This window comes from Fulmarus glacialis, unplaced genomic scaffold (genome assembly GCF_000690835.1).
Source record: "Fulmarus glacialis isolate BGI_N327 unplaced genomic scaffold, ASM69083v1 scaffold16334, whole genome shotgun sequence".
In the NCBI taxonomy this organism is placed as follows: Eukaryota; Metazoa; Chordata; class Aves; order Procellariiformes; family Procellariidae; genus Fulmarus; species Fulmarus glacialis.
The window spans coordinates 4,694-28,492 of NW_009206231.1; the positions used below are offsets into that span (position 1 = coordinate 4,694).

Here is a 23,799-nt window from a genome sequence, read left to right on the forward strand (position 1 = left end):
CAGTTTGATGGTAACTGCAAATAAGTCCTTGCATTGACACGGTGCCACAAATTAGTATTATACAACCATTAAAAGCTATAATCTGATTAATTTAAAATGTAGGAGACCAGTTTAAACACCTTTCACCTACAAGCTCGTGGTGCTGAAGAAAACGGGTAATGTTTTTCCTGTCACTTAAGAGATTTCAATACAAAATAGCCTTCATTATTTCCTCAGATGCTAAGTATAATGGAGACAGAGAATTGAGCTTTTCTGTTCAATATACATTCACAAATCTCAAAGTATTAAGTCCTCTTCTTGAAGCAAGAAGAAAAAACGCTAATCTTAGTTTGGAGCCAAACTCTTGCTCATCAGTGAAGAGCAGATGCAGGCATTAATAACTAAGAACAGCAGCTTTTTTTTTTAGTGAAGAAAGCTGTTTTGTTGATGTATAATTTAGATAACGAAAAAAAAAGCATGCTTCCTTCCACATTGTTAAAAATAAAGCTTCTAATTTTGCACTATGAAATGTAGACTAATTTATAGGCAAGAAACTTGCCTTTTTCCCCTACAGACACAAATACACAATACAGGGGGAACAAGCTCTAGAAACTTGTATATCTTTTTCCCCCTTCAAGTCACAGTTTACTTCACTGGGAAAATAGTGTCAATGGAGAATTAATCAGCAAGCTGGAATACATTTTTAATTCAGTTCCCCTTCCCCTACCTCCTTGAGTTGATGGCACATTGACGGCAACAATCTTGCTGTTTGCAGGGAGTGGCAGCTTAGTTATCACTTTCCCTGCCATCGTTACTGGACTGCCTGAGATCTGGAAGGTCTGCCCTGTGCTGGCAATGGTTGTGGCTGAAGTGGCAGCTGTGCTAGTGGCTATTGAGGTACACAGAACAGTCAGTTTTAGAGCAGAGTAATTAGTCAATGAAATGACTATTTTCAAGTACGAAACAGCAAAACTACAGGATTATTTTTACAATCATTTTTGAATGCATCATGCTTTCTTTGGTAAAGATTCTTTTTTGGAAACAGTACGTTACTTTCATTATCAATGATTACTAGTACAACAACTGTCAGTAATAAATGAGACAGGTCAGAAATAAGACTACCTAGCAAGTCTGAACAAAGAAAAATTAGACAGATATTATCTCAGAGGTGTCCTGCTGACTTAGCAAGAGAGTTAAGAGCAAAGATAACAAGAAATGTAATAATGCTATATATTCTGGAGAAGATATAGGTGCTGTGCTGGAGTTCATCCTATTTACATGTTCTTTCCATGATAAATGGCTACTTACCTGTTGAAGATTGGCCTTGTTTAACCCAAGTAGCAAAAGTCTGATGGAAATTCTTGTTCTGTTGGAATGTTACGGTAGCTGGAGAACCCACTTTTGTAGTAAGTACTACTTTGGTTCCAGTGGGGACTGGGCCCGCTAAAGGGCCTACCACAACTTTCTGTGCCGTTGAGACAGTAGTTGCAGTGCTGCTGGCTGTAGTGACTGCGGGGGCCACACCTGCTGCAGGTATCTGCTTCTGCTGTTCCAGCCGCTTCTGCAGAATTTAGAAAAAAATTAAACAAAGGGATAATTAGCATTTTCAGATTTTGTAAAATAAATGCTGCTTCTTCCCAGTGTTGAAAAATAAAGGACTCTGGTAGGATTTTAGTTCAAGTTGCAAAGGACTGAAGAACAGGCTGCTTGCGTTCCCTATAGCGCAGACCCCTTAACCTGCCGAACTACAACTCAGCCAGAAATGTTCCTTTATCTCTAAAATCCTCAGCTTATGTTAATTTCACTGCACATATTACTTTAAAGAAACCTTATGTCTCAGAATAATCTGAAAGGTTAAAAAACTTTTAAAAATACCCATTTATATTTGGCTTTGACCATGTGCATACGGCCTGCACCTGTCAGTAAGCGGTACACCATCATTAACACAGAGTTTATTACTATCATTCCTAAGTTTCGAGCTGCCTGCACTGAGGCAGTTACAGAAAAAACAAAAGACTCTATCATTCTACTTCACCATTAAGAATGTAATTTTAAAAATTACTCTTTTAACTGTAAATCCAGTTTGCAGCTTGCTTAAAAAAATTAGGTTCAAATTCCCTTACCTTACCCAGCAACGTTCTGTGCTATAACTGTCAAGAAGGTACATTTAATTTATAGAGCCACTTTGTGAAGGGATAGTATCAGTAAGCTCTTTTAAAAATTCCAACTAATCTAACATTCTTCCCTATGTTGCTGGAATTATCTCTGTATTTAGTAATATAAATTTCAGTGTTTGGTTAGCATTGTATTGCAGTAATGCCCACGAATCAGAAACACTCATTCACCAGTAATGTATTTTCTTCAGGGAAGGTGAAAGGAAAAAGGAGTAAGTTGGAAAAAAGCACAATTCTTAATAATGTATGTGAAATACCAACATGGCATTGGGTTTCCCAATTTTAATTGCATACATTTATATATACACACTTACTTACATCTATACATACATATGTATCTCTGTCTAAAAAATTATCAATGAGCTTCATTCAGCCAACTTAAGATAGGATAAAATCAAAAGATTCAATTTGATTGAAGCATGAAGAACAAATGCAGTTGTAGTCCCAAGTCAGCTATATACCAAGGCAGCTTTCCATTACATCAGAGAACACTGTTGACCTTACCTGGCAATTGGTGCTTCTCAGCCTTCTTTTAAAATGGAAACAAACTAAACCTTTTCAAAGTGTTATAAATTAGGTGAAAAAAAAAAGAGGAACCAAAACAAATCTTTGCCTTAACCCCGTTTCAATAATAAATGTACACAGTGGGAGCAGCATTGTTTGATGGCTTACTTTGCACAGGAGATTTGAAAAATAGCGTAAGATAGGGATAAACTTTGTTTCCCATATTCTAATGCATGTGGACTACCAGTGCATAGTTGCTGACAGGTGGGACTACCAATAGCTCCCCCACCTGCTGGGCAGCCAATCGTTGGTGTTTTAGTTGAGCCTCCAATTGGGCCTTGAATTCCTCTGCCTTCTTCTGTTCACTAACCTTAGCCTGTTGTTCAACTGCCTGTGCCTTTTCCTTCTCCACCCTGCAAAAGACACAACCGAAAGTAAGTTATACCACCACATAAAACCCAACCATCAAACTGGATTTCATTTTATCCAGCTTAATTGCTCTTATAAGAACAAGACTGAAGATCGCTGAAAAACTGGTCATGGCTTTAAAAGTATTCTGAAAGAAACTATTGAAGTTGCATGCAACATCCCCGAAATATTCTGATACTAAACTACTGCAACACCTTACAGGCAACTATTAAGCAAAACTGGAATTTATAATTACACCTGCAAACAATCTATGTAATACCATTAATTTAAAACAATTATTTCCAAGAGACTCAAAAATGTTGTTCCAACTCTAAGCATGCAGTACTGAAAAAAAAAATTCATTTTATGACTTGAATATTCTCAGGCTGAATTTACCTTTACTTTACTTGTACATATTCATTTTCTTTGTATTATAGAAGTATTTAAACACTACTGTTTAAAGTCATGCCAAAAGCAGCCTAAAGCCTTTCCATAGTAATAGTAAAAGCCTTTTAGCACACAACAGTGATTAGTTCATAAGCATGGAAAAATTAATATATTATTAGTTCTAACAAATCTGTAACATCTGCATAAATTAGTTTTGGCTAATAGTTTAGCTTTACAACTTTAAGCTTGACTATCATTATCAAAAGACACAGTAAAAATGCAACACAGATTCGCTTTTACTGATTGTAGCTACCAAGTTTGTGTTCTCTAGTGGGAACTTTTATTTAACATACACAAATTAAAACTGCTTTCTTTAAAAGCTCATTTGAGTTCGTTTACCTTTCAGCAAACGCCCTGATCTCCCACAGTTCCAACTCCTCCTCTGCTACCCAACTTTCAATTATAACAGGGCCCGTTTGTTTGGGTGTTTCTGGCCTTTTTGGCCTTAGTGCACTTGATCGCAGTCCCTTCCTCTGGGGTGTTGGAGTTTCTTTAGAGAACAGTCAAAACACACACATTAAGCTCAATCATAAAACAAAATTAAAGTGTAAACCAAGATTTAGTGTCTCTTTCAGTCTCATTTTATAAACAGGAAGGCCTTTCAGCTTTGGATAAATCACGTCAGTTTGTTAAATGCGTCATTTGTTTCAAATGGGCGAATGAATAGTTCACATCAAGCTATATTTGCTCCCTTGATGGTCTGAATTAACATAAAGATCCAGTTACCTTAATTTCTGTAGGAGCTTATGGGAAGGGGAAAAAAAAAGAAAATGTATAAACAAACATACCTTTTGGAGCCTCTGGCACACCAATGGGACAAATAATTTTTCTTATACAGTACTCTGACCGGATTCCATATGGACCAACGTCTCTTCGCTTGATTATTTCTGTTGTTGTAATTTCTGTTTCAGATGTTTCTACAACAAATCAGTCCCAATACATTAACAACAGAAAACAAATAAAAGCTAAATCTCCAATCAACCTAATATACTCAAGGTAAAGAAACAGCAACTAGTACAAACTGTTGACTAAAAAAATTCAAATGTCATAGCTAACATCAAGCCTTTACAGAAATGCTTGTAATGAGTGTAACACCCAAAATTAACAGTAAGAACTTTTGCATTAAGAAACCCAGAAATTTAAAGAAATAATACCTGTACGTGTAGTTCCTCCCCCAGGTGGAGCTTTTGCTGCCATATCATCCCATTTGAGACATGCCCACAATAACCGCAACATAAGGCTCACTCCAGCCAACGATTTTACTGTTTGAAGTCGGTACCTAACAATAGAGTATTAATTATATTTTAAAATCAAAATGTATTTAAAATACCTAACCAAACCAATGGAACAAAGGGTTTCCATTCTACCTTTATTGAACAATACAGAAAATTATTGAATAATAAATTGCAAAATTTGCATGTTTGGGCAGAAACATATATATCACTTGTATTTTAAAATTCAATTAATTTAATCACATCCTAAACTTCTCCTCAAAAATGTAAAGTATGTACCTCCAAGTGATCCCAAAAGTTGGCCTTGGGGATGGATACGGCCAGATATCCAAGGCAGGCTTTGCATTGTAATTGAAATAGGGAACTTCTCTGATCCCTCCTTTTCTGGCCAGCTTTTTTAAGTCATCATTGGGTAAAACAAATATGCTTTTTTTACTGCTTTTGGTAACAAATTTTCTGTAAGATGGTAAGGCAGTTCCAGAACGAGTTTTTTTGGGTCTCGCAAATTTCATTAACTTCACTTTGTCTTTTGTAGAATATTCTTTGCTGACAGTCATGGAAGTCACCAACGTGCCTTCTGGGGTGGTCAGTGAATCGGTTACTGTTGTTGTAACCACTGTTTTACTATGCTCTTGTACAGAAATGACATCAACGTTACTGTCTGTAGCTGGAGTGGTGAGCTTAGTTACAGTAGTGGTGGTAGTGACAGTGGATATGGCACAATTTTCTGTAGATGATACTACTGTTGTTTTCTCATCATTAGAAGCTACAGTCTCTGCAACTTTAAACACAGTTTTGGATTCTGTAGACACAGTTGATGTTGTGGTTGTCACTTCAGTAATTACAGTTTTTATTTTACTTTCTCCATTAATATTTTCCATTTTATATGTCTGTACACCGTTCTGATCAGCAAAGTCGCTACTCAAGCTAGATTCCTCACATGAGGTTACAGGCGATGGAGCAACTTTCTTATCCTCAATTACTTCAGTTTCCATAGATTCTGTCTCACTATTCAGGTTATTTTCTTTACAGACAGTATGCGTTGGCGTGGAAGCAGTGCCAACAAAAGCAGATCTCTCAGGAGAAAGCTGTTTTTCTTCTATTTTCTGCACATACTTGGGAACTTCATCTGGTGGCTGAAGACTCGCTCCAGATTCAAACTCAGGTGAACTCTGCAGACAGGACTTAGGGTCCACATTATTTTTGTCCTTTGTGTCCTCTATCATGATGTCACCATTCATGAATGGTTTTACTGAAGATTCCTTAAAAGTCAATGGTTTTATTTCATGTTCCGGAATGGATTTATTAATATTATTAACTTTTGGTTCAATATCACCCCCTGCCTTAGTTTCACAGGTATCTTTAACTAAGCAGTCATCGTTTGATAATACTTTAATATCAGTGTCTTTTCCGTTAATTTGAAATGCTGATTTTTCTTTTTCTAAAGCTGTCTCAGTTTCTTCATCTTTATTATTCTTTTTGTCAGTAACACTATTTAGATTTGTCTGATCAAGATATTTGTTTATGGTACTTGTCTCCACTTTCAGTTCCTGACCTTTCTTTTGACCATTAGCCTCAGTTAGTTTAGAGCTCAGTAAATCCTCATCAACTTCTACCTCATCCATGTGTTCCAGAGTTTGACTTTCAAGGTTTCTTTCAGAAATTAGCTCTGTTTTAAACGGTTCTAGATCTTTACTAACTGATTTTTGGTGAAATATAATCTTGTTTTCAGATTTTTCAGTCTTTCCTGGAGCAATTTCTTCCTCCATTTCACTTTCTTGAGAGGACATTGGTTCAATATGGCTTTTTATCATACAATTGTTTTCTGGATCTTTGCTCTGCTGTTCAGAATTCCCTTCTGAATCTGTTTTTTCAAGAGTGGCCAGAGCGTCTTTTCTACAGCTGCTGTTGGTTACCACTGGCTCTAAGTTTTCACGTTCATGCTGAGATACCCTGGTAATAGGTAGTTTTTGTTTCAAAGGTTTTTCGCTTGCTTCTGAAACATCCCATTTGATTCTACCTTCTGCATTTGTTTGTTTCAAGCCATCCACAAAGGAAGTCTCAGACTCTCCAAAAACCTCTTGTCCTTGACACTTATCAGCAGTCATAGATTCAGGGTTGTTTTCCTTACTATCATTCTGAATGGAGCTTTCACCTTCAGAAGATTGAGGTGAGTCTTCATCCAGTAGCTGGCCTTCTCTTTTTGATAGCCTGTTTGTCAAAGGCAAAGAGGGTTCATCTAGCTCACCAGTTTTGGTACAAGAGATGCTGCTGATTGGCAAGCAGTCCTGTTCCGCATCTTCGGTTTGGGTCTTATCTGAAATATAGGTTTGATCTTGGGAAGACATGTCAAACTGGCTTCCTTCTTTTACTTTTCTCATTTGTAGCTCATCTGTATTTTTCTGGGGGCTTACAGATCGAATGCCTACTGTTTTAGCACTAGCCTCCAGTTTCATCCTTTCTAGACGTTGTTTTTCTTCCAGTGTAAACTGTTTTATTCGCCTCTCAAGTAGTCCATCTAATTTTGATGATTTTACTTTCCTTTTGTAGCAAGTCCTTAAATGAAATCCCTCGCTGACATTGATTATATCCAGCTTACAATGACTACCCTCATCCTTTATGGGGGGTTCAATTTTCACATCATCTACATCCATAGGTTCTTCCTTGATGACTTTATCATTTTCACCATCGATTTCTTTTTCCACTGTGAAGAAGAAATAACTCTGAATCAGTAAGCTCCCCTAGCAATGTATACCGAACTATTTTTACATTAAGTACCAAGAAACAAATGGACCTTTTAGCATATCAACAGATTTCAAGAAAAAGGGAACAAAAACTTTAGATACTACTCCAAGGGATAATAAGCAATCATTTAACTGAGACATTTTAAATATCTTGACAAAACCTGGTACACAGTTTTTCAATAGTTATTTCTGAGGTCCTATGCATTTACACATGCAATGTTGTAATGAATAGCTAGTTTTACAATAACTTAAGTATATCACCTTTGTCTTTTGCATGATCTAAATTTTCAGAAATTGTATCAACTTCTACTTTTTCTTCATGCGACTTTTCTTCTTTCACTTGTACTTTCTCCAAGGTTTCTGAAACATCTGCTTTGTCTTTTGCTTGCAGATCATGAGAATCCTTTGTTCTGTCTTTCTCTATTTTTACCTTAATTGGACCTTTTCGTTTATCCAAGTTGCATTTTTCATCTTCACTCTTTGCTATTAACAAATTAATTAAATAGTTTAAATTATTCAGAATATTTTTTATACTTCGCTACATTTTAATATATGTTAGTTTACCTCTCAAATCATTGACACATCATTACTAAAATTCAGAAGTATAACTAAGTATACAATGGTAACAACATAGATTAAGCTTAGTGCAATATTGAATAATAATAATAATAAGGATGATGATGATGATGATGATAATAATAATATTAATAATAACAATCTAAAAGCCCACCAGAGATAAAAACATTTCATTTACATTATTTTTTCCAGGAGTCCATGTTCAGCTTTTCTTAAAAAACAAAACACACACACACACCCCCCCACACATACCCACACCCATTTGTCAGGAAACTAAATACCACTTTCTGAAAACCCGGCCTATTAAGACTATTAAGAGCATATTAATTCAGAAGCCAAAAATTCACAAATAATTTTTAATAATTTTGATTTCTACAGTTAAGCCAGAATGGACAGTAGTATTCGAATGACTTTGTGCTTAACACTGTAGTGGCTATTAATTTCAATACAGAAAGCAAAATAAATGTAATTTAACAATCATATAGACAACACTAAAAGCAGCAGCATCCATTTTGTGTTTGATCCAGTTAAAAGCAACAGGGAAAGTATTACATCAACACGTGAGGAAAGAAAATTTTGATACGTAATATAGGGTGGGATGCCATTTTCTAAATTTTAAAAGGAAACTCAAGATTAAGTTTATTATAACTAAGACTCATACGGTTCAGGATGCATTCTAAAAGTCAACTGTGCAACTGGAACAAATAAGCGAGAAGGTGTGTTTTGAACTTTTTAGAGAAATAGATTTCTTCCCCTTGTAAAACCATTGTTTCCAGATAAAATTGGTTAATAGTATTTTGTCAACACGGAGGGGGGAAAAAAGTGTATACACACCCCAATATTTTAGATGTTACTTTTTGCTTGTGATTATCTACATAATTTTTATTTATCTTCAATTTAAATAAGGCTATACAAAGCTGTACAAATATTACACACAACTTCATAACTGAAACAATTTAATGTAGCTAAAAAATGTCTATGACAACTGAACTGTTATATCAACAAAGATTAGCAGAAATCCACAAAAGCTTCTCTGGAACACTATTTGTAACAAAGTCTTCATAAAAAATACCACATGCAAATAATTAACTGAATAAGCAAGCAATAAAAAGCAGTATGTTTGTAATTAAAAAAAACGTAAACAATGCAAACTCTTACTTGGTAGCAACTTTCTGTAATTTGCATTAGTATTTCCAGGCAGCTTGGGCATAAACCTGTGGACGTGTGTTTTACTAATCCAGCTCCAGCCACCATATCCCGTTACTCTATATTCCTCTCCTTTTTGCTTCCAAACCTGTTAAATATGTTCAAAATAGTAGTTTTAATGGTGCTATTTGCTGCGTTATCAATGTATACATCCAAACCTAAGATGATTTTTTAAAAAACAAAACAAAAACTTCAACTTACAGACTTTTTCAAGCAAGTTGAAGCATATTTGTGAAATAATGTACTATCTAAAATTAAAGATATATTTGCTGATAATTAAATGGATTCTGTCATAGTAACATCTAAAAACCATTTCAATTTCATGTAACAGTGAGAATCTACTTACCTAAAAACTGAAAGATTATACACGTTTTTGAATCAACCTGTATGTTTGTCACAACAAATAAATTTAGAGTAAAAAAACTACTCCAACACAAGTATTTAATATCTACTGTAGGAGAATATAAAGGGGTTTCTATAGTAGTTCCCATCATATAATATAACCTTCCAAAGTAAAGGTAGCTAGGCTAGCTTTTTTGCGGGGGAGCGGGGATGGGAGGGGAGCACTGGATGGGGACAGACATACAGACAAGACTCCAATAACCATCTAGAACCCTTCCATTAGGAATGGCTGCATTTTGCAGACAAACATCCGTCAACTCAGGCAATGTCATTAAGAGCATAATACATGTCAAATTTAGTTCAGACCAAGATTATGCGCTTGAATAGGTGGGCATGGTTCCTACTTCAATGGCAGGGAGTAACGCAATGACATTAAAATTTTAAGTTTAAAATTAAAACAGAAAAAGAGTAAGAAATCAACAACTTCTGTATTGTTTTTGTTCTTCACACAAAATAAAACCTTACCTGATGCTTGACAGGAAATGTATATTTCACCCATGTAGCTTGCTGCATTGTTTCTTCTTCTTCTTGTTTTCTCTCTTTTTTTTTAACTTTCTCCTTTTCTTCTCTTTCTATTGCTGTCATTCTGCGTAATCTAATACATATAGATTTAAGTATATTTAAGTACAGGATCTTGTAAGCAAATATAAGAAGTCAAACAAGAGCATATACTACCCCTTTGAATAATTTTAAGTTATCTGAAGTTAAGAGGAAAGCCCAGTATCAGGTTATACGTATTACTTGCAATAGGAACACTGCTTTTTTTGGCTATTCCAGTAAGGCAAACACAGCTGCCTGCAACTGTGTCTAACATCAGACACATTGTGCTTCTGCTCCTATGACACAATGAGAGACAAAAGACAGACTCCACTGAACTGAGTGTGTTGAAATTTGCTCTCCTACTCTCCCAAAGTTTTATCACTTTGAGACTGTGGCTCAGATAAAGGAAACAAACTTGCTTTGCAGGAGCAATGACACTATAAAAATCTTGTCATGTATTTTCAGTGTTTCTGGTTGAGAAAAACACTTCAAGTGCTGAATGACTGACTAAATTTAAACATAATTCTTACAGGCTTAGAAGAACTAGTAATTGTAAAAGAAAGTAAAGTTCTCATATTCAAAAAGATTTTTATGTTTATTTATTTTACCTAGTGTGCCCCAACGATTCCCGCCAGATTGGCAGCATGACAACCGGTTTAATTGCACATTCCAATATAGCCAGCGCTAGTGCAAATTCTCTAGGTTTGCTGCACATCTGAACAGCCTTAATCCAGTTAGACCTAAATTGGAAAAAAAGATAAAAACCTGAAACATACACATGCACTAATATAGCATGCTATGTTAATAAGATTTAATGGTAGGATAAAACTTCCTATATTTTAATCTTTTACTCAAATGTGCTATCCTTTTAGCCATCCATCACAAAACACAAACATGTTATATTTTAATATGCTGAAGCACGGTGCTTGGAAATCACTGATTTGAAAAAACAAAGACCATTGCTTATTAACACTGTTAGCAAAAATACAAGTAAAACAAGAGAATATATATATTTTCATTTATTAATTTACCTGTGGGAAGCCCAGTTAGGGTGAAGGAATGATGCCGGGATATTGTTTTCTAGCTGAATAATAGTTAGCCTCAAAGTGGATATGGTAAGAACTTTGGACCCATGTACAGACCCATTCCATTTGAACTCTCCAGCAGGAGTCAGACAGAATTTATGTGAGAGATGTCGTCTCTTGTCATGGTCCTCCCTGTGCTGGTGCTTGTTCAATGCGAATGAATTTGTGGCATACTGATTATGATAAACACGATACTTCCCCTCTTGCCCTAATTTGAAATAATTGTTGATATTTCCTTTCATCACAACTTCCTTCTTTGTGTTCATTCGGGAGACTTCACCTTGAGAGTTGACCACCAGAACCTTGTGAAAGAAAGAATGATTTTAAAGATTCACTTAAGTTTCAAATATTTCTATTTACTTTTTTATGATTTAGGCTTCAACTGTCTATATATAAAATAATAAAAATACCTTGCATCAGTTTACAGAAGCAAATAACTGTTTATCCGATACACTAAATATATGTACTTCATCACTGATTGTATATAGAGTTAGGATATTCCCAAAGATCAATTTTAACATTTAAAAAACACGCCATCCAGGCTCCTGAGGAAGTCAAACAGGAACCTGTTTTGCTGTTCTGAATTGTGCCTATTGAGGGAGACAGCTTTGGGAAAATAGCTTCACTAAACTTAACTAAGCTTTCTGTGAAACCCCTCCTTGGTAAATCACAGAATTCATACATGTAGCTAAGCAAACAAATATCTTTGACTTTGAAAACATGGCATGGATAACATCACTGGTCTAATTACTCATAACTGAGTTCCAAATTTGAGAGGTTTGTGAATAAATATGCTAAATGCTAACTTACAAAGAAAACCAGTTAACAAAAATAAAATTAATACACCAAACAATATGCAGACAACTAACTGTAATGAACTCTTAACATTCAAAGATTTCTTTCCTGGAGAAACTGGGCTACTTAAAAAAAAAAAACACAACCCAAGCCAAACCACCAAAAAACCAACAAACAACCTAAAGCCATACAAAAAATTTATACCAACTGGCAGACATTTGAGAGATTTCACTTTTGTCTGCATCAAGCAGTGCTACAGTTTTGCAATGATTGTCTTTAAATGACCATACTCTGCCAGTACAGATTTGTTATGAACTGGAAATGTGGCTATTACCTAGCTATTCAAATAATAATCAAACACGAACCACTGTAAAGTTGTAGTTTTGGCATACCAGTTCTGAGAGATTTGACGACAGAAGTGGGAGAAAATGCATATAATTTATTACTGGCTATATAGTAAACAATTCTCTAACTTTCATGACCAGCACGTTAAAGGAAAGGAGGCGCACTGAGTCACTGTTGTACCACTCTGTAGACAGCAACTAAGAGAGCAAAAGCAAAGGAGAGGGAGGAAAAAAGCTTCCTGTGATATTACAATTTCACCATTTGCTAATTTATTATTACTACTTTTTTTTTTAAGTACATCCATAGTCTGCCAAAATCACTTTTTTATTTTTAAAAATATTATAAATTTTCTAAAACAGTTTTCGTACTTCTTTGAATTTTCCAAGATGTGCACAAACCTCTCTGCCTTCTTTATATAACTTATTTGCTTCATGTGCTGCAGCAGCAACCTGCTGGCTTTTCATCTGGCTCAACTTGCTATCTGGATTTCGTAATCTTGTGAGCATTCGCGTCGAACCTGGCGTGCCTTTTCCTGCGCCTGGAGAATCACTTCTTTCACCATTAGATTTCTCTCCTGCCCAGGGAAAAAAGGCTTTTAAAACAAACTTCAAAATCGGAAGTTTTCTATTGGTGTATGAGAAAAGTAAAAAGAAAAGATGCATAAAATGAATGTTAGAGACACTATTATTACCTATGTCCTCTGAAGTCTGGGATCCCCTCTCTGCATTTTCAGCATCATCAGGCATCTTAATGGAATCATTCTGCCCAGAGCCCAACTCATTGCTGTTTTCAACATCTGAATGTAGAGGTGCAGCAGATGCACTGCTACTGTTGCTAGAGATCATCTGACCAGTTTCTTCTACAAAAGAATAACTTCATTTTTAGTTTTTCTTTTAAATTAGACCAATGCAATTTTTACTAGCTTTAAATTTTTCATTAAAAAAAAAAAAGCCAGATGAACATCTTTTGCTGGACTGGCGAGAAATACCCATAAAATATTAATTCCCTCCAGAGCACTGTATCCATGAAAGTATTTTTTGTTCTGTTTCAAGCAGTTTCATCTTTTACAGCTCTGAAGAACTGAAATTCATACTTGGATGAAATCTGAATATGTTTTTAATACAAGACAATTTTTTTCTATAGATGCACGCACAGAGAACCCTCTACTAAGACTCTGTTTTGCTTTTAGAATGCAGATTTCATGAAATTTGGTCTTCCTGCAGCTTCTATGATTTTATCTCTTTTGATTTTCTTGTGCTTTAGCTGTTCCTCAAAGCATACACCTTTCAGTTGCCCCCCAGTTTTCCACCAAGTCTTCGTCTCTTCTTCATCACATTAATTCTGAGGAATCCCACAGATTTCAGTTCAATTGGCACCACTCTCTATATAAACTCCTCCTCTGCAAACTTAAAATATCAGCCTCTTTCTTACAATCTGATGGGTCTAGATGTTGCTTCAAGCTCAGTAAGACAAATAGGTTCTTGGTCCTCAGTTGTCCTTCTTACTGTCTGTCTTGACAGCTGGGGCCATTATTGCCACCTCACTTGTTGCTAAGGTGTACTGCCCGAGTACAATCTTTTCACTAAAGCATCAGTGAATTGCAGCTACCTAGAAATAAATCACTCCAGTTTCCCAGTAAGAACAAGCCACCATCCCCCAAAATAGCAACGTCTTCTTGATTTTGTGCAAAAGACACACGGCTTAGCTTTTTAAAAAATACAAGATTTTTCTGTTTCTAGAATTCTTCCAAAATATCAGGGATTCTGTTGTTATTAAGAAAGGTGACAGAACAAAAACTCCTTTTCGTGAAATATTCACTCCTAGCAGAAAGACGATTAGGTAAATATTCTGGGATTCTTAGAAGATCCCTAACCTAAATGCATCTTGATTTCTGGCTTTGCCAAGTAGGTGACCACCACTGCTTGATCCATTTCGCTTTTTACTAAGAGGAAGAATGGAACCACTTGTGGCACCTGCTGTTTGGAGGAGAGTGGAAGCACCCAAACTAGGCTCTTAATAAAAGACTCATATCCAAATTGCATTTAACAAGGATGGCGAGAGACACATTCTCGTCTAGCTTTGCATTTTACTCTTATTTTCCCCTTCTTTGGGGGCAGCTGTAGCTGCCTCACTGATACAGTCTCTCTCCCTCCCTCTGAAATGAGGGTCTCAAACTGAAATTTCGTAATAGGAACACAAGCATCACTATGAATATAGTAAATTATGACTTGAGGAAGAACCCTCTCCACATACACACACCTTCCTACCAAAAAAGCCCACTAATTTCAAAATAAGCTAGAAGCTTTAGAAGGAGAAAAGTATCTGTGAAAGTATAATAAAGAACTCATGATAAATACATAAGTGAATCTTTAAAATAAAATACGAACCCATAAATGTGTCTGCAACAAAGTTGAAGGATATGTATCTTTTCCATTAAACCTCTATACAGTTATTTTAACTTTAAAATGGAATAAAAAAATATGAGAACAGGCAAAAATATTTCATCAAATATCTAAAATGTACGCTTTTTGTCCCACGCACTAGGACATTTTCTGTATTAAAGAAGTGTATTATGAGGCTTCCAGATTATGGATTAATCTTAACTTTCAAACAAAGTTTATTACAAGGTTTGGATGCATCCACATTTGCAAGTTCAAAAACTGCAATGTGTATCTGAATGGAGAACTATTTCTGTAGGAGAGAAAACATTTACTACCACTTTTTAAAACATAACACACTGAGTATAGCTACATCACAGATTAGAGTATTTTCAGATTTTTAAGAACTGAAAATAAAACTCTGACCATTTTAACAGCAATCAGATGTCTAGAATAACAGTTGGTTATGTAGTAAAGCTTATAGTAGAATATAATTCTAAATGTAATAGAATATCATTCTAAAATAGTACACTGATAATTTATGTTACACCTAATCAGGTCCCATTTACTCCTAAATCTAAAGTTTGGGTTTGTTTCGGTTTTTAATTAACTAGTGTATATTACTACTTTTGAATCACTGACATGGCAGAACAAAACACATTAAAATACAACAAGAGCTTATAATTCTGAAATCTGTTTAAAATTCCTAGCATGACAATTTTAATCTTGACATTTCAGTGCAACTGTTTACTCATGTGAATGAAAATACTTTGTTTGTTAGTAATTTATACAGTAAATGAGAGGTTAAAATAATAAACAAGCCAGCAGCAAATTAGAATTTGTAATAAACTTTGATAGGATGCTAACAATCATTATGGATCACTATGGAAAAATAAAATATACAGAAAATAGAACATAAAAAGCTTAGCCATAGTCATCTTTGGAAGGCATGGAAACAAAGGCTAATGTCACGGAGGACCACAAATTTCAAGCACTAGTTGCAAGAAAATTAACTTTGAAATGTTAATGACAACGTAGCAGTAAAGGATGGCACTGCAAGCAAACAGCATGAGTGATATGCGCTGTGAATGGTTTTAGTGGACAAACCAGATAGAAAAACTTAACAGATTCCCCAAATTACAGAGGCATTGGTAACAGTGCCTTCTGTACCTGAGAGTTCCTGAGGGAGCTCTGATGCCACCTTCTTCTCTGCCACGTTGTTGCTATCAAGGGTTTCTGACTGACACCCCATTGCGTTCTTCCCTTCAGAGCAACTAGTCTCTCTTGCAGAAGGATTTGTGTTGTTGTCATCAGTGCTTGATGTCACAGAGTTACTTTTATCCCCAACGACTGTTGCCTCTATAGTAAAACGCACAACAAAACTTTAGGGATATTCTTTAGTATGTCTTAGGATGTCATTTGGCATCATCCATAGAAAGCAACTGCAGCAGCTTTGTTTGTCTGTTCGATAATGCTGAAAAACATCGAGCTTTTTCTTTTTCTCTCTCTTTTTTTTTTTTTTGCTGTGTCATAGTATTGTCTCAGAATCAAAGAACAAACTATTTAATTCTGATGAGGAAAACAGAATGTTAAAAATGATGTAATATTGCTTACTACAAACATGTTGATCACAACCTGTAAGCGCCACCTGTACCTCAAGCCAAAGTATCTACAAGCTAGCTGTATTTAACTTGAAAAGTAGGAAAATTGGTGAAATTACTTAACAAGAAAAACAATTATAATATACAACTACAAAGGAACTGTATTACTTAAAAAATAACTTAGAGAAGCATACAAAAAAACCCACAAACAACAAACCCATATTAACACTTAAAGAAATGTGAGGATCTTAACTAAAGATTTACTTTACTTAAATGAAGTTGTTAAAGCACAGTCATAGTTTCTCTACCTTCTGTTTTCACTTTTTCCGCATCTTGCTCAGTGGGTGTTTCCTCAGTTTTATCTTGGTCTCCAGAGTCTTCCTTGCCCCTCTCAGCATCTATCTGGTCATTATCAACGTCACTTTTGGCCTTTTCTGCTTCGTCATCTGCTGTGTTTTTATCTTCCACTATTTCTCCTTTTCTTGCTCTGATAATGTCCAAAATTTCATCTACAATAGAAAGTACATTGTCATCAATAAACAAACCACCACCTACTAGCCACTGAGCAGAAATAACATGACATAAATACTACTTCTTTTCAATCAGACAAAAAATAACATCCAACTTCTTACCACTTTTCCCCATTTAGAAGAAACAATTCCCAAGATTTAATTATTGATTTCTCTGTTATGCATTTATATAGTGATGACTTAAATCCATTTTTAAACCTGAATATCTAATCTTCATGTCTTCCCTAGAACCAAAGTTCAAACCTTCACAGATTTATATTGCTCTTTATTGCTCCAAGGTAGATAAATTAAGTTGGTGGGGAACTGCAGAGGAGATACGCATTCTTCCACACTTTCCATAATATTGGAGCTCTAATATTTTTGCCACTCTAACTCCCATTGGATTGTTAAATGTTTATGAGGAGTTATATACATATATGTATAAAAGACAGTACATCAAGAAACATTTGACAGTTAACACAGCTCCACTCCAACACCTGGAATGATCACAATCTGGCACACCCTAAGCATATCAAGAATCCGAATCATTCAGGACATCCTGGAATAATGATACGTAGTCCTACAAGAAGTCAGCACTACCTAGCCATGCTGGTACCTGCATGATGCTTCTCCATCAACTTCTATAAACTTCTTATAATAAAACAAATATAAACTAGTATTTGGTTCAAAGTGCAACATCTATTCCCATTAAACAAAATATTCTTACCATTTGCTGCAGAAAGGAAAGATTTGTTGCTGCCTCTTGCTTTATTAGTAAGGTCTTCTGTCACATCCATGTGCCGATGAATTTCTTCACGCATTTCTTCCAGAGTTTTGCATAGGTCAGCTTCCCAGTAATCTTTGTCTAGGCATTCAATTAACTCTGCCAGCTGTATCTTTGTGCTATAGTACCAGATTTTCTTATCTTTCTCACTTTCTGAATCTTCCTCTCTGTAGGAGTATTAAAAAAATATTAATTTAAAAATATCTGGGTAAGTGACAAAAATGACTATCAGCCTACTTTTTGCAGAGAACTATTAAATGCCAATACCTGAATGTGAATAAACAAATCACTTGAGGACACTCATACGCACCCAGTTCAGTACCCAACTACTCCTTTTTCACCTCTCTCCCTTTTTTCATCCCCTCAGAAGTTCTCATGAAACCCTCCTCAGGAAAGCTTTTGAGGAGTCTCCTTAAAACTGGTTTGTCCAATCTGGCAACAAGGTTTATCCTCATTATATTTACTATTACCGTAACCAGTAATCTACTACTAAGTCTCAAACAATTTGCAATGAAAGAAGGTATGGCTCCAGAATTCATAAAGGGTAGTGTTTCTGACTGCATATTCAGGAAAGAGCAAAGTTAGGAAATCCAAAGCGTAGAATGTAACATTCATAAAATATTTTGTATTAGCATCTCTATGGCATTCACCTGTGAGAGCACCAGCAAGGGACAAAAGAATCATAATAGGATCCTTTGAAAAGATCAAGGGATTTCCACTTTTTTTTATCTGGGGTACTCCATGACATCACAAGCCTAGACCGGACCACAGTTTCAAAAGCATCTCAACAGGACCACCAGACCCAAGCGAGCTCAGTATATATCTCGGGTAACAGGCTCTCCCAGAGTGCTGGAGAGCGCAAGGAGGACTCTCCAAGCGGTTCTGCAGAAGGCTGCTTGATTTCAGCTTGGCTTGTTAGGTCCTGCTGTTCAGCAGCACCACCAGATCTAGGCTGGCTGTGGGCAGGACCACCACTTCCCACCACACCCTAGCACTCCCAATACCATGAACATCGTATGGGGTGACACAATGATTTATCAGCCTGGCCCTCACATGTGGAAGAGGAGCTAAAGCATTGCTACACTTGCATTACCCGTAAAAGCATTATAGACCTATGGCTCACTAATAATCCTGAACCAAACTGTCGACAGAAATGGAAAGCTGACTGTAGTTTGAAAGATCTACCCTTGTAAGGTTTGTTGTGTATTCCTCTCTACTGGCTGCCTCCACATGGCTTATACATTAAAGATGGTAAAAATTGGCCTCAGGTATTCAGAAAGCCAAACAACCGTAAGGCAACTTGATCGTCGTCTATCTACTATATTCCACATTGTATTTACGAAACAACTGTAATATTCACAAGTCAATCAGAATACTACTAAAATAAGGTGGTTATGAAGTTAATAATGGCAATATTACTCAAAATTCAACTACTAATTTGTCATAACCATTACTACAAAACAGACTTTTGGTTTTGATGATAAAACTTGATGTATTGCAAAGAAATACTATCATTTCTCTCATAAAGGCCTTTGCTCATGAAAAGCAACTAATTCTACTTTACCCATTTACTCCTCTAGGCTACCACTAACTTTCCGTTAGTTTTAACAGCTTAGCATGGTTAAGTTTGACAAGTTTTCTCAGAAGACAGCTTATTTCAGGAAGACCGCACTACTACACATCAAAAAGTAACAGCTGAACACTGACAATCATTTGACTCTACGGAATATTCTGTGCCTGTAGACTTCCATGTTAAAGAAAAACTATTATTTAAACCATATTTCCTCTAAACCAAGAAAGTTATTTACTAACAATAATAGAAATGGCAGCACCTTTATTATTCTTCGTGAACAAAAGCCACAGAAAAGGAAGATAAAGGCAAATACCCGAAAACTAAGATGGAAGGGGAGATGAGAACGGACGAATATAGCTTTATACAGCAAGAGGAAAGAAAAAGATGAAACAAAACGCTTAACTAAAAAGGACAAGGAAAGTATGGCTTCTGAATTTTCCCTGGGAAATGTCCAATGGAAGTGGCGAGAGCAAGACATTTGCAGAGCAGCAGCTGTAAAGCTACTCTGCTCCTTACAAACATGACTGCAGAATATAATGCTGTCGCTAAGTTTATACTTTAATTGTTTCTTAGCTCACCAAAAAGGGAACTTTAACCTTTCATTTTGAACCTCTAGCTCATTACATGATTATTTGCTAGATAAATATGCCGTTTATACATCTTCTTGTATGACCTAGATATGCAACAATATGAATGCTTTACATAGTATCATCACCCCAAGAAGTAAGGCTGTGCTAGTACCCATTTGCCAGACAAGCAGCTCAGCCATAGAGGCTGGTAGACCTTGCTTAAATTTCAATGGCAATCATCTAAGTGTCGTCTCCTTTCTCCATCTTCTCCCTCTATTTAGCAAATCTGAAACTGCTACAGCTATGCTAACGCATCCAGGATGCGTATGTATGTCACCCAAAAATCCCAAGAAGCATCTGTCTTTTCCTTTCCCATCAGTTCTTCCTACTCTAGTGTTACAAGGTTCCATTGGACTGAAAAGCAATTAGCTGTTGCCTTCAATTTCCCTATATAACTCAAGAAAAAGCCTGTAGTACCAGTAAAGGTATGCTATATTACAGGCCAATAAAACCCAGAGGCATACTGAAGAATCAAGACACTAGACCACAAAGAGAGAGTATTCTGCAGAAGGCACCTAGAGCTAATTAAACTTTCCATGTGTGATTCGAGTCCCACCCATTGAAGAACTGCTCAGAAAATACTCTAGAAATGGACAATGAGGTTATCCAAGAGTATTTTATTTCCCTTCTATTTCATTTATATAGGGTTTTGAGCACAGAATTTCTCTTGAATTGAAGGCTATCACAACCTGAGTAACAGAAGTTCAGGAATTAGCGTTTTTTCTTAACAAAAGCACAGACAGAAAATGAAATGGCACAAGCTTGCTGTTATGTATGCTTACAGGAAACTCATCTTTGGTCAGACTTCTTTTCAAGATTCAGGTGTATGCCAGTGGAAGCCTTGGAGTGCTCATTACCAACTCACTAACAGTCAAAGAACTACCGCAGAAAATGCGATCCATTTTGGCAAAGTTAGTTAAGATTTAAAGTAACAATTAAAACATGTAAGCTAACGTCCCTGAACACCTTCTTGCATTGGCTAACTGGACATTACTTTTACCCTTTGAAGAAATCAGAGAGGCTATCATAAAAAGGAGAGGGAAAGATGCAAGTCTACACAAGGACCGATTCCCAAAGTTTTTCTCCGACAAGCCAGACAGATTTGCCAGGTTGGTGCTGGACAGGTCTACTTAAGTCTCCAGGGGACTCAGTTGACTCACATACATTAAGTGAGGCCAAGCAAGGGCGAAAGAATCACACGAATATTTCCTACCTCTTTCAGCCTCCTTCGCTACCAGAAACTACTCACTGCCAGGCTTTAGAGGCAAGTTTTAAGACTGAGAAAAATGACAAGAAACTTTCAAGTAAAGTAATAACAAAGTAGATACACCCCCTCCTGAATTCCATGCTGATACAATTAGAAACTGAAGAATTCGGTAAATTGTTTAAAGTAATCTTATCAAATGAAGATTCAAAACCTTTTTAATTCATTGGAGAAAATAGAGGAGGACCCACTAAGACATAAACAGCATAACAAATCTTGCAGAAAAAAAGCCGAAACTGTTTTTGACAATCGAGGAAGATACATGCAATGCAGGAATAACAATTTGTGTCTTATTTCTGCTATCAAAATGAACGCCAAACAATGTTTCATTATCTTCTTTCATAGACATTTGACAAGTCCAATGCATGTCAATATTTCTATAAAGATAACTTGTTAAAACACTGCAGTAGTTTACTAGGAGAATGCAAGTCAAAGCCCTAAATTTCCCGACTTGTTAACTTGTAAAAATAACCTTCAAAAGCAAAACAAATGCAAATGACCCAGAGATATCATCCTAAACTTGTTAACAGCTTGAAACCAAAACTCAGGAATTAATTTTCTCTTGCCCCCCCCGCCCCTATTTTTTTTTTTTTTTAAATCTTGATGATATTTGCTCATGGGGATTTATGAGAGGAGACCTCCTCAGTGTCCACTTCTCCAGCTTTGTAAAACAGAAGAGGTGGAAAAAAGAACCAAAGCCACAATGATGGGCTTAAACAAGGCTTATTACCCGCAGCAAGTGATGAGCGTGGAAATAAAAGTATTGGTGAACAAGTCTAGAAAACCCTTTAAAAGATGTGAAAACCAGTGGTATGATGGATTTATAACATTTATAAGGGGAGAGGGGAGAAGAAGTAAAAAGCCCTAAAAACCCCTTTGAAAAACAAAAAATTGCAAGAATTTAGGATTTCAGTTCTCTCATCCCCCTGGACAAGATTTCAAATCGGTGTTTGTTCAGATTATTTTTAGATCTACTAGTTTCCTCCGATGTATTTGATCACATGGCATTGGTGAATACACTCTATCCACTTTAGTAAAGTTGATATGATAATATCATTTCACGAATCTCAGGTTTTAGCATTTGGCAGTTATCCTTTAAGTTATCCTTCAGTTATCCAAGATATCAGGTGTGGTTTGATCTTATTCAGTATATATATGCAAAATGGTTGGTTTTGCAATACAGCATGCTTACTGAATCTAAAGGACAGAGTTTAATATCTATGTGAATTATTAAAGTTGTATTTCCCTGGAATTTAGTTATATAGTAAATACTTTTATGCCATTATGAAGCGGCTTTAGCACAAAGTTTTAAAGTGCATTATGCACAAATTTAATTATGTCAAAGTTCTATGAAAAGTCTAGTGGAATTGGTTGATTCTGTACACGCCACACGGCACTGCTAAAGAGCAGATCTACTGCTGCAGATCTCCCAGAACAACTGTCTACCTGTTTCTTCTTCTGATTCCATCAGAATTTTTAATCCAAACCACACACTTCAGAAAGAAGTTGTTTTGGACGTATGCACAGGTACACTTACACTAGCAGAAGGCATGATATCTAACGGCAACAGGAAGGATAGCAACTAGCAGGGAAAGAATCTTTCAACCTAGATGATCCTCAGGAGAATATGAAAGAAAGTCAGGAAACAATTAATGGATGAACTGCATCTCTTTTTGTCTTTGTAAATGTAAAAATACTCTTCTATTTATGTTTAGAAATATTTTAATCACTAACAAAAAAAATCAGTAAAATGGAAACTCCAATAAAATTTTTTCTTTTGCTGTACTGTTTACAGTTCTCATCTATTTTGATTTGAAATGAAATACTGATGTATTTTCTCTTTAAATAAATCCCAATTAGGATACAAAACTAACATACATAAAACTTGATTTATGATTTCTGAAACAAGTAATTTGCCCACCGAACTCCTAACAGGAATGCAAAATCATTAAAAAAAAAATTCAATACATTTAACCTTTGAAGATGTCTTTTCTAGTGCAGTAAAAATTACTACCAAGGTACTAGAGAAAAAGAACTTTCACATGTGTAGATTTCAAAGGATCATGAAACACCTGCACGATTTAGTTTAGTTTAAAATACGTTGAAGTACTGCCTATATAAAAACCTTCTGAACATCAAATATTCCACTTCACTGGGAAAAAACCCATTGTTTCAAAGATCAAGTTTAGGCAAAAATAATTACCAACCTGCCTACATATTGCGCAAAAAAAGGCCTGCCTATTTATCTTAAAATCAACTCCTGAGTGAGTGACTCTCTGGATTTTTTTACATTAATTCCCAGACCTCTAATTGCAAGCAGAACATAATCGTTCTGCCAGTACAGTAGAGCAGTGAGAAAACCCCATCTTTAGAACAACCTTTTCCTCAAGAGTTTGAAAGGAAAGACACAGATAGTCTCTTCTGTGCATGGTTTTTGTAAGTTATTAAAGCACACGTAACTAGAGCAAAAAGATATCAGTTACATGTCTTTCACAACCAGGCTTTTTGTGAAAATCAAACTTTCAACTAATTTTCTGGAAACAGAAGGTAGAAAATTATGTATGAGGCAATGTAAGAATTAGGATATCAACAGCTTCAGGCTGACCATCACACATTCTGCTGAA

The 23,799-nt window shown here is 35.9% G+C and overlaps 1 protein-coding gene across 1 annotated transcript in view; it reads right to left on the reverse strand.

Moving 5' to 3' along the window:
- Nucleotides 1–23,799, reverse strand: part of LOC104075246 (nucleosome-remodeling factor subunit BPTF-like) — a gene marked incomplete at its 3' end in the record, with an annotated part of 42,619 nt that overhangs the window by 4,275 nt on the left and 14,545 nt on the right. Inside the window, exons 3-18 of the mRNA XM_009575679.1 lie at nucleotides 17,653–17,876; nucleotides 16,725–16,925; nucleotides 15,986–16,174; nucleotides 13,129–13,296; nucleotides 12,836–13,011; nucleotides 11,244–11,599; nucleotides 10,821–10,952; nucleotides 10,138–10,267; nucleotides 9,223–9,358; nucleotides 7,750–7,971; nucleotides 5,024–7,448; nucleotides 4,667–4,791; nucleotides 4,301–4,429; nucleotides 3,852–4,002; nucleotides 3,028–3,070; nucleotides 1,288–1,540 (exon numbers count right to left, since the gene is read on the reverse strand). Coding sequence (XP_009573974.1) covers nucleotides 1,288–1,540; nucleotides 3,028–3,070; nucleotides 3,852–4,002; nucleotides 4,301–4,429; nucleotides 4,667–4,791; nucleotides 5,024–7,448; nucleotides 7,750–7,971; nucleotides 9,223–9,358; nucleotides 10,138–10,267; nucleotides 10,821–10,952; nucleotides 11,244–11,599; nucleotides 12,836–13,011; nucleotides 13,129–13,296; nucleotides 15,986–16,174; nucleotides 16,725–16,925; nucleotides 17,653–17,876 — 5,060 coding nt within the window. The remainder of the gene's footprint in view (nucleotides 1–1,287; nucleotides 1,541–3,027; nucleotides 3,071–3,851; nucleotides 4,003–4,300; nucleotides 4,430–4,666; nucleotides 4,792–5,023; nucleotides 7,449–7,749; nucleotides 7,972–9,222; nucleotides 9,359–10,137; nucleotides 10,268–10,820; nucleotides 10,953–11,243; nucleotides 11,600–12,835; nucleotides 13,012–13,128; nucleotides 13,297–15,985; nucleotides 16,175–16,724; nucleotides 16,926–17,652; nucleotides 17,877–23,799) is intronic.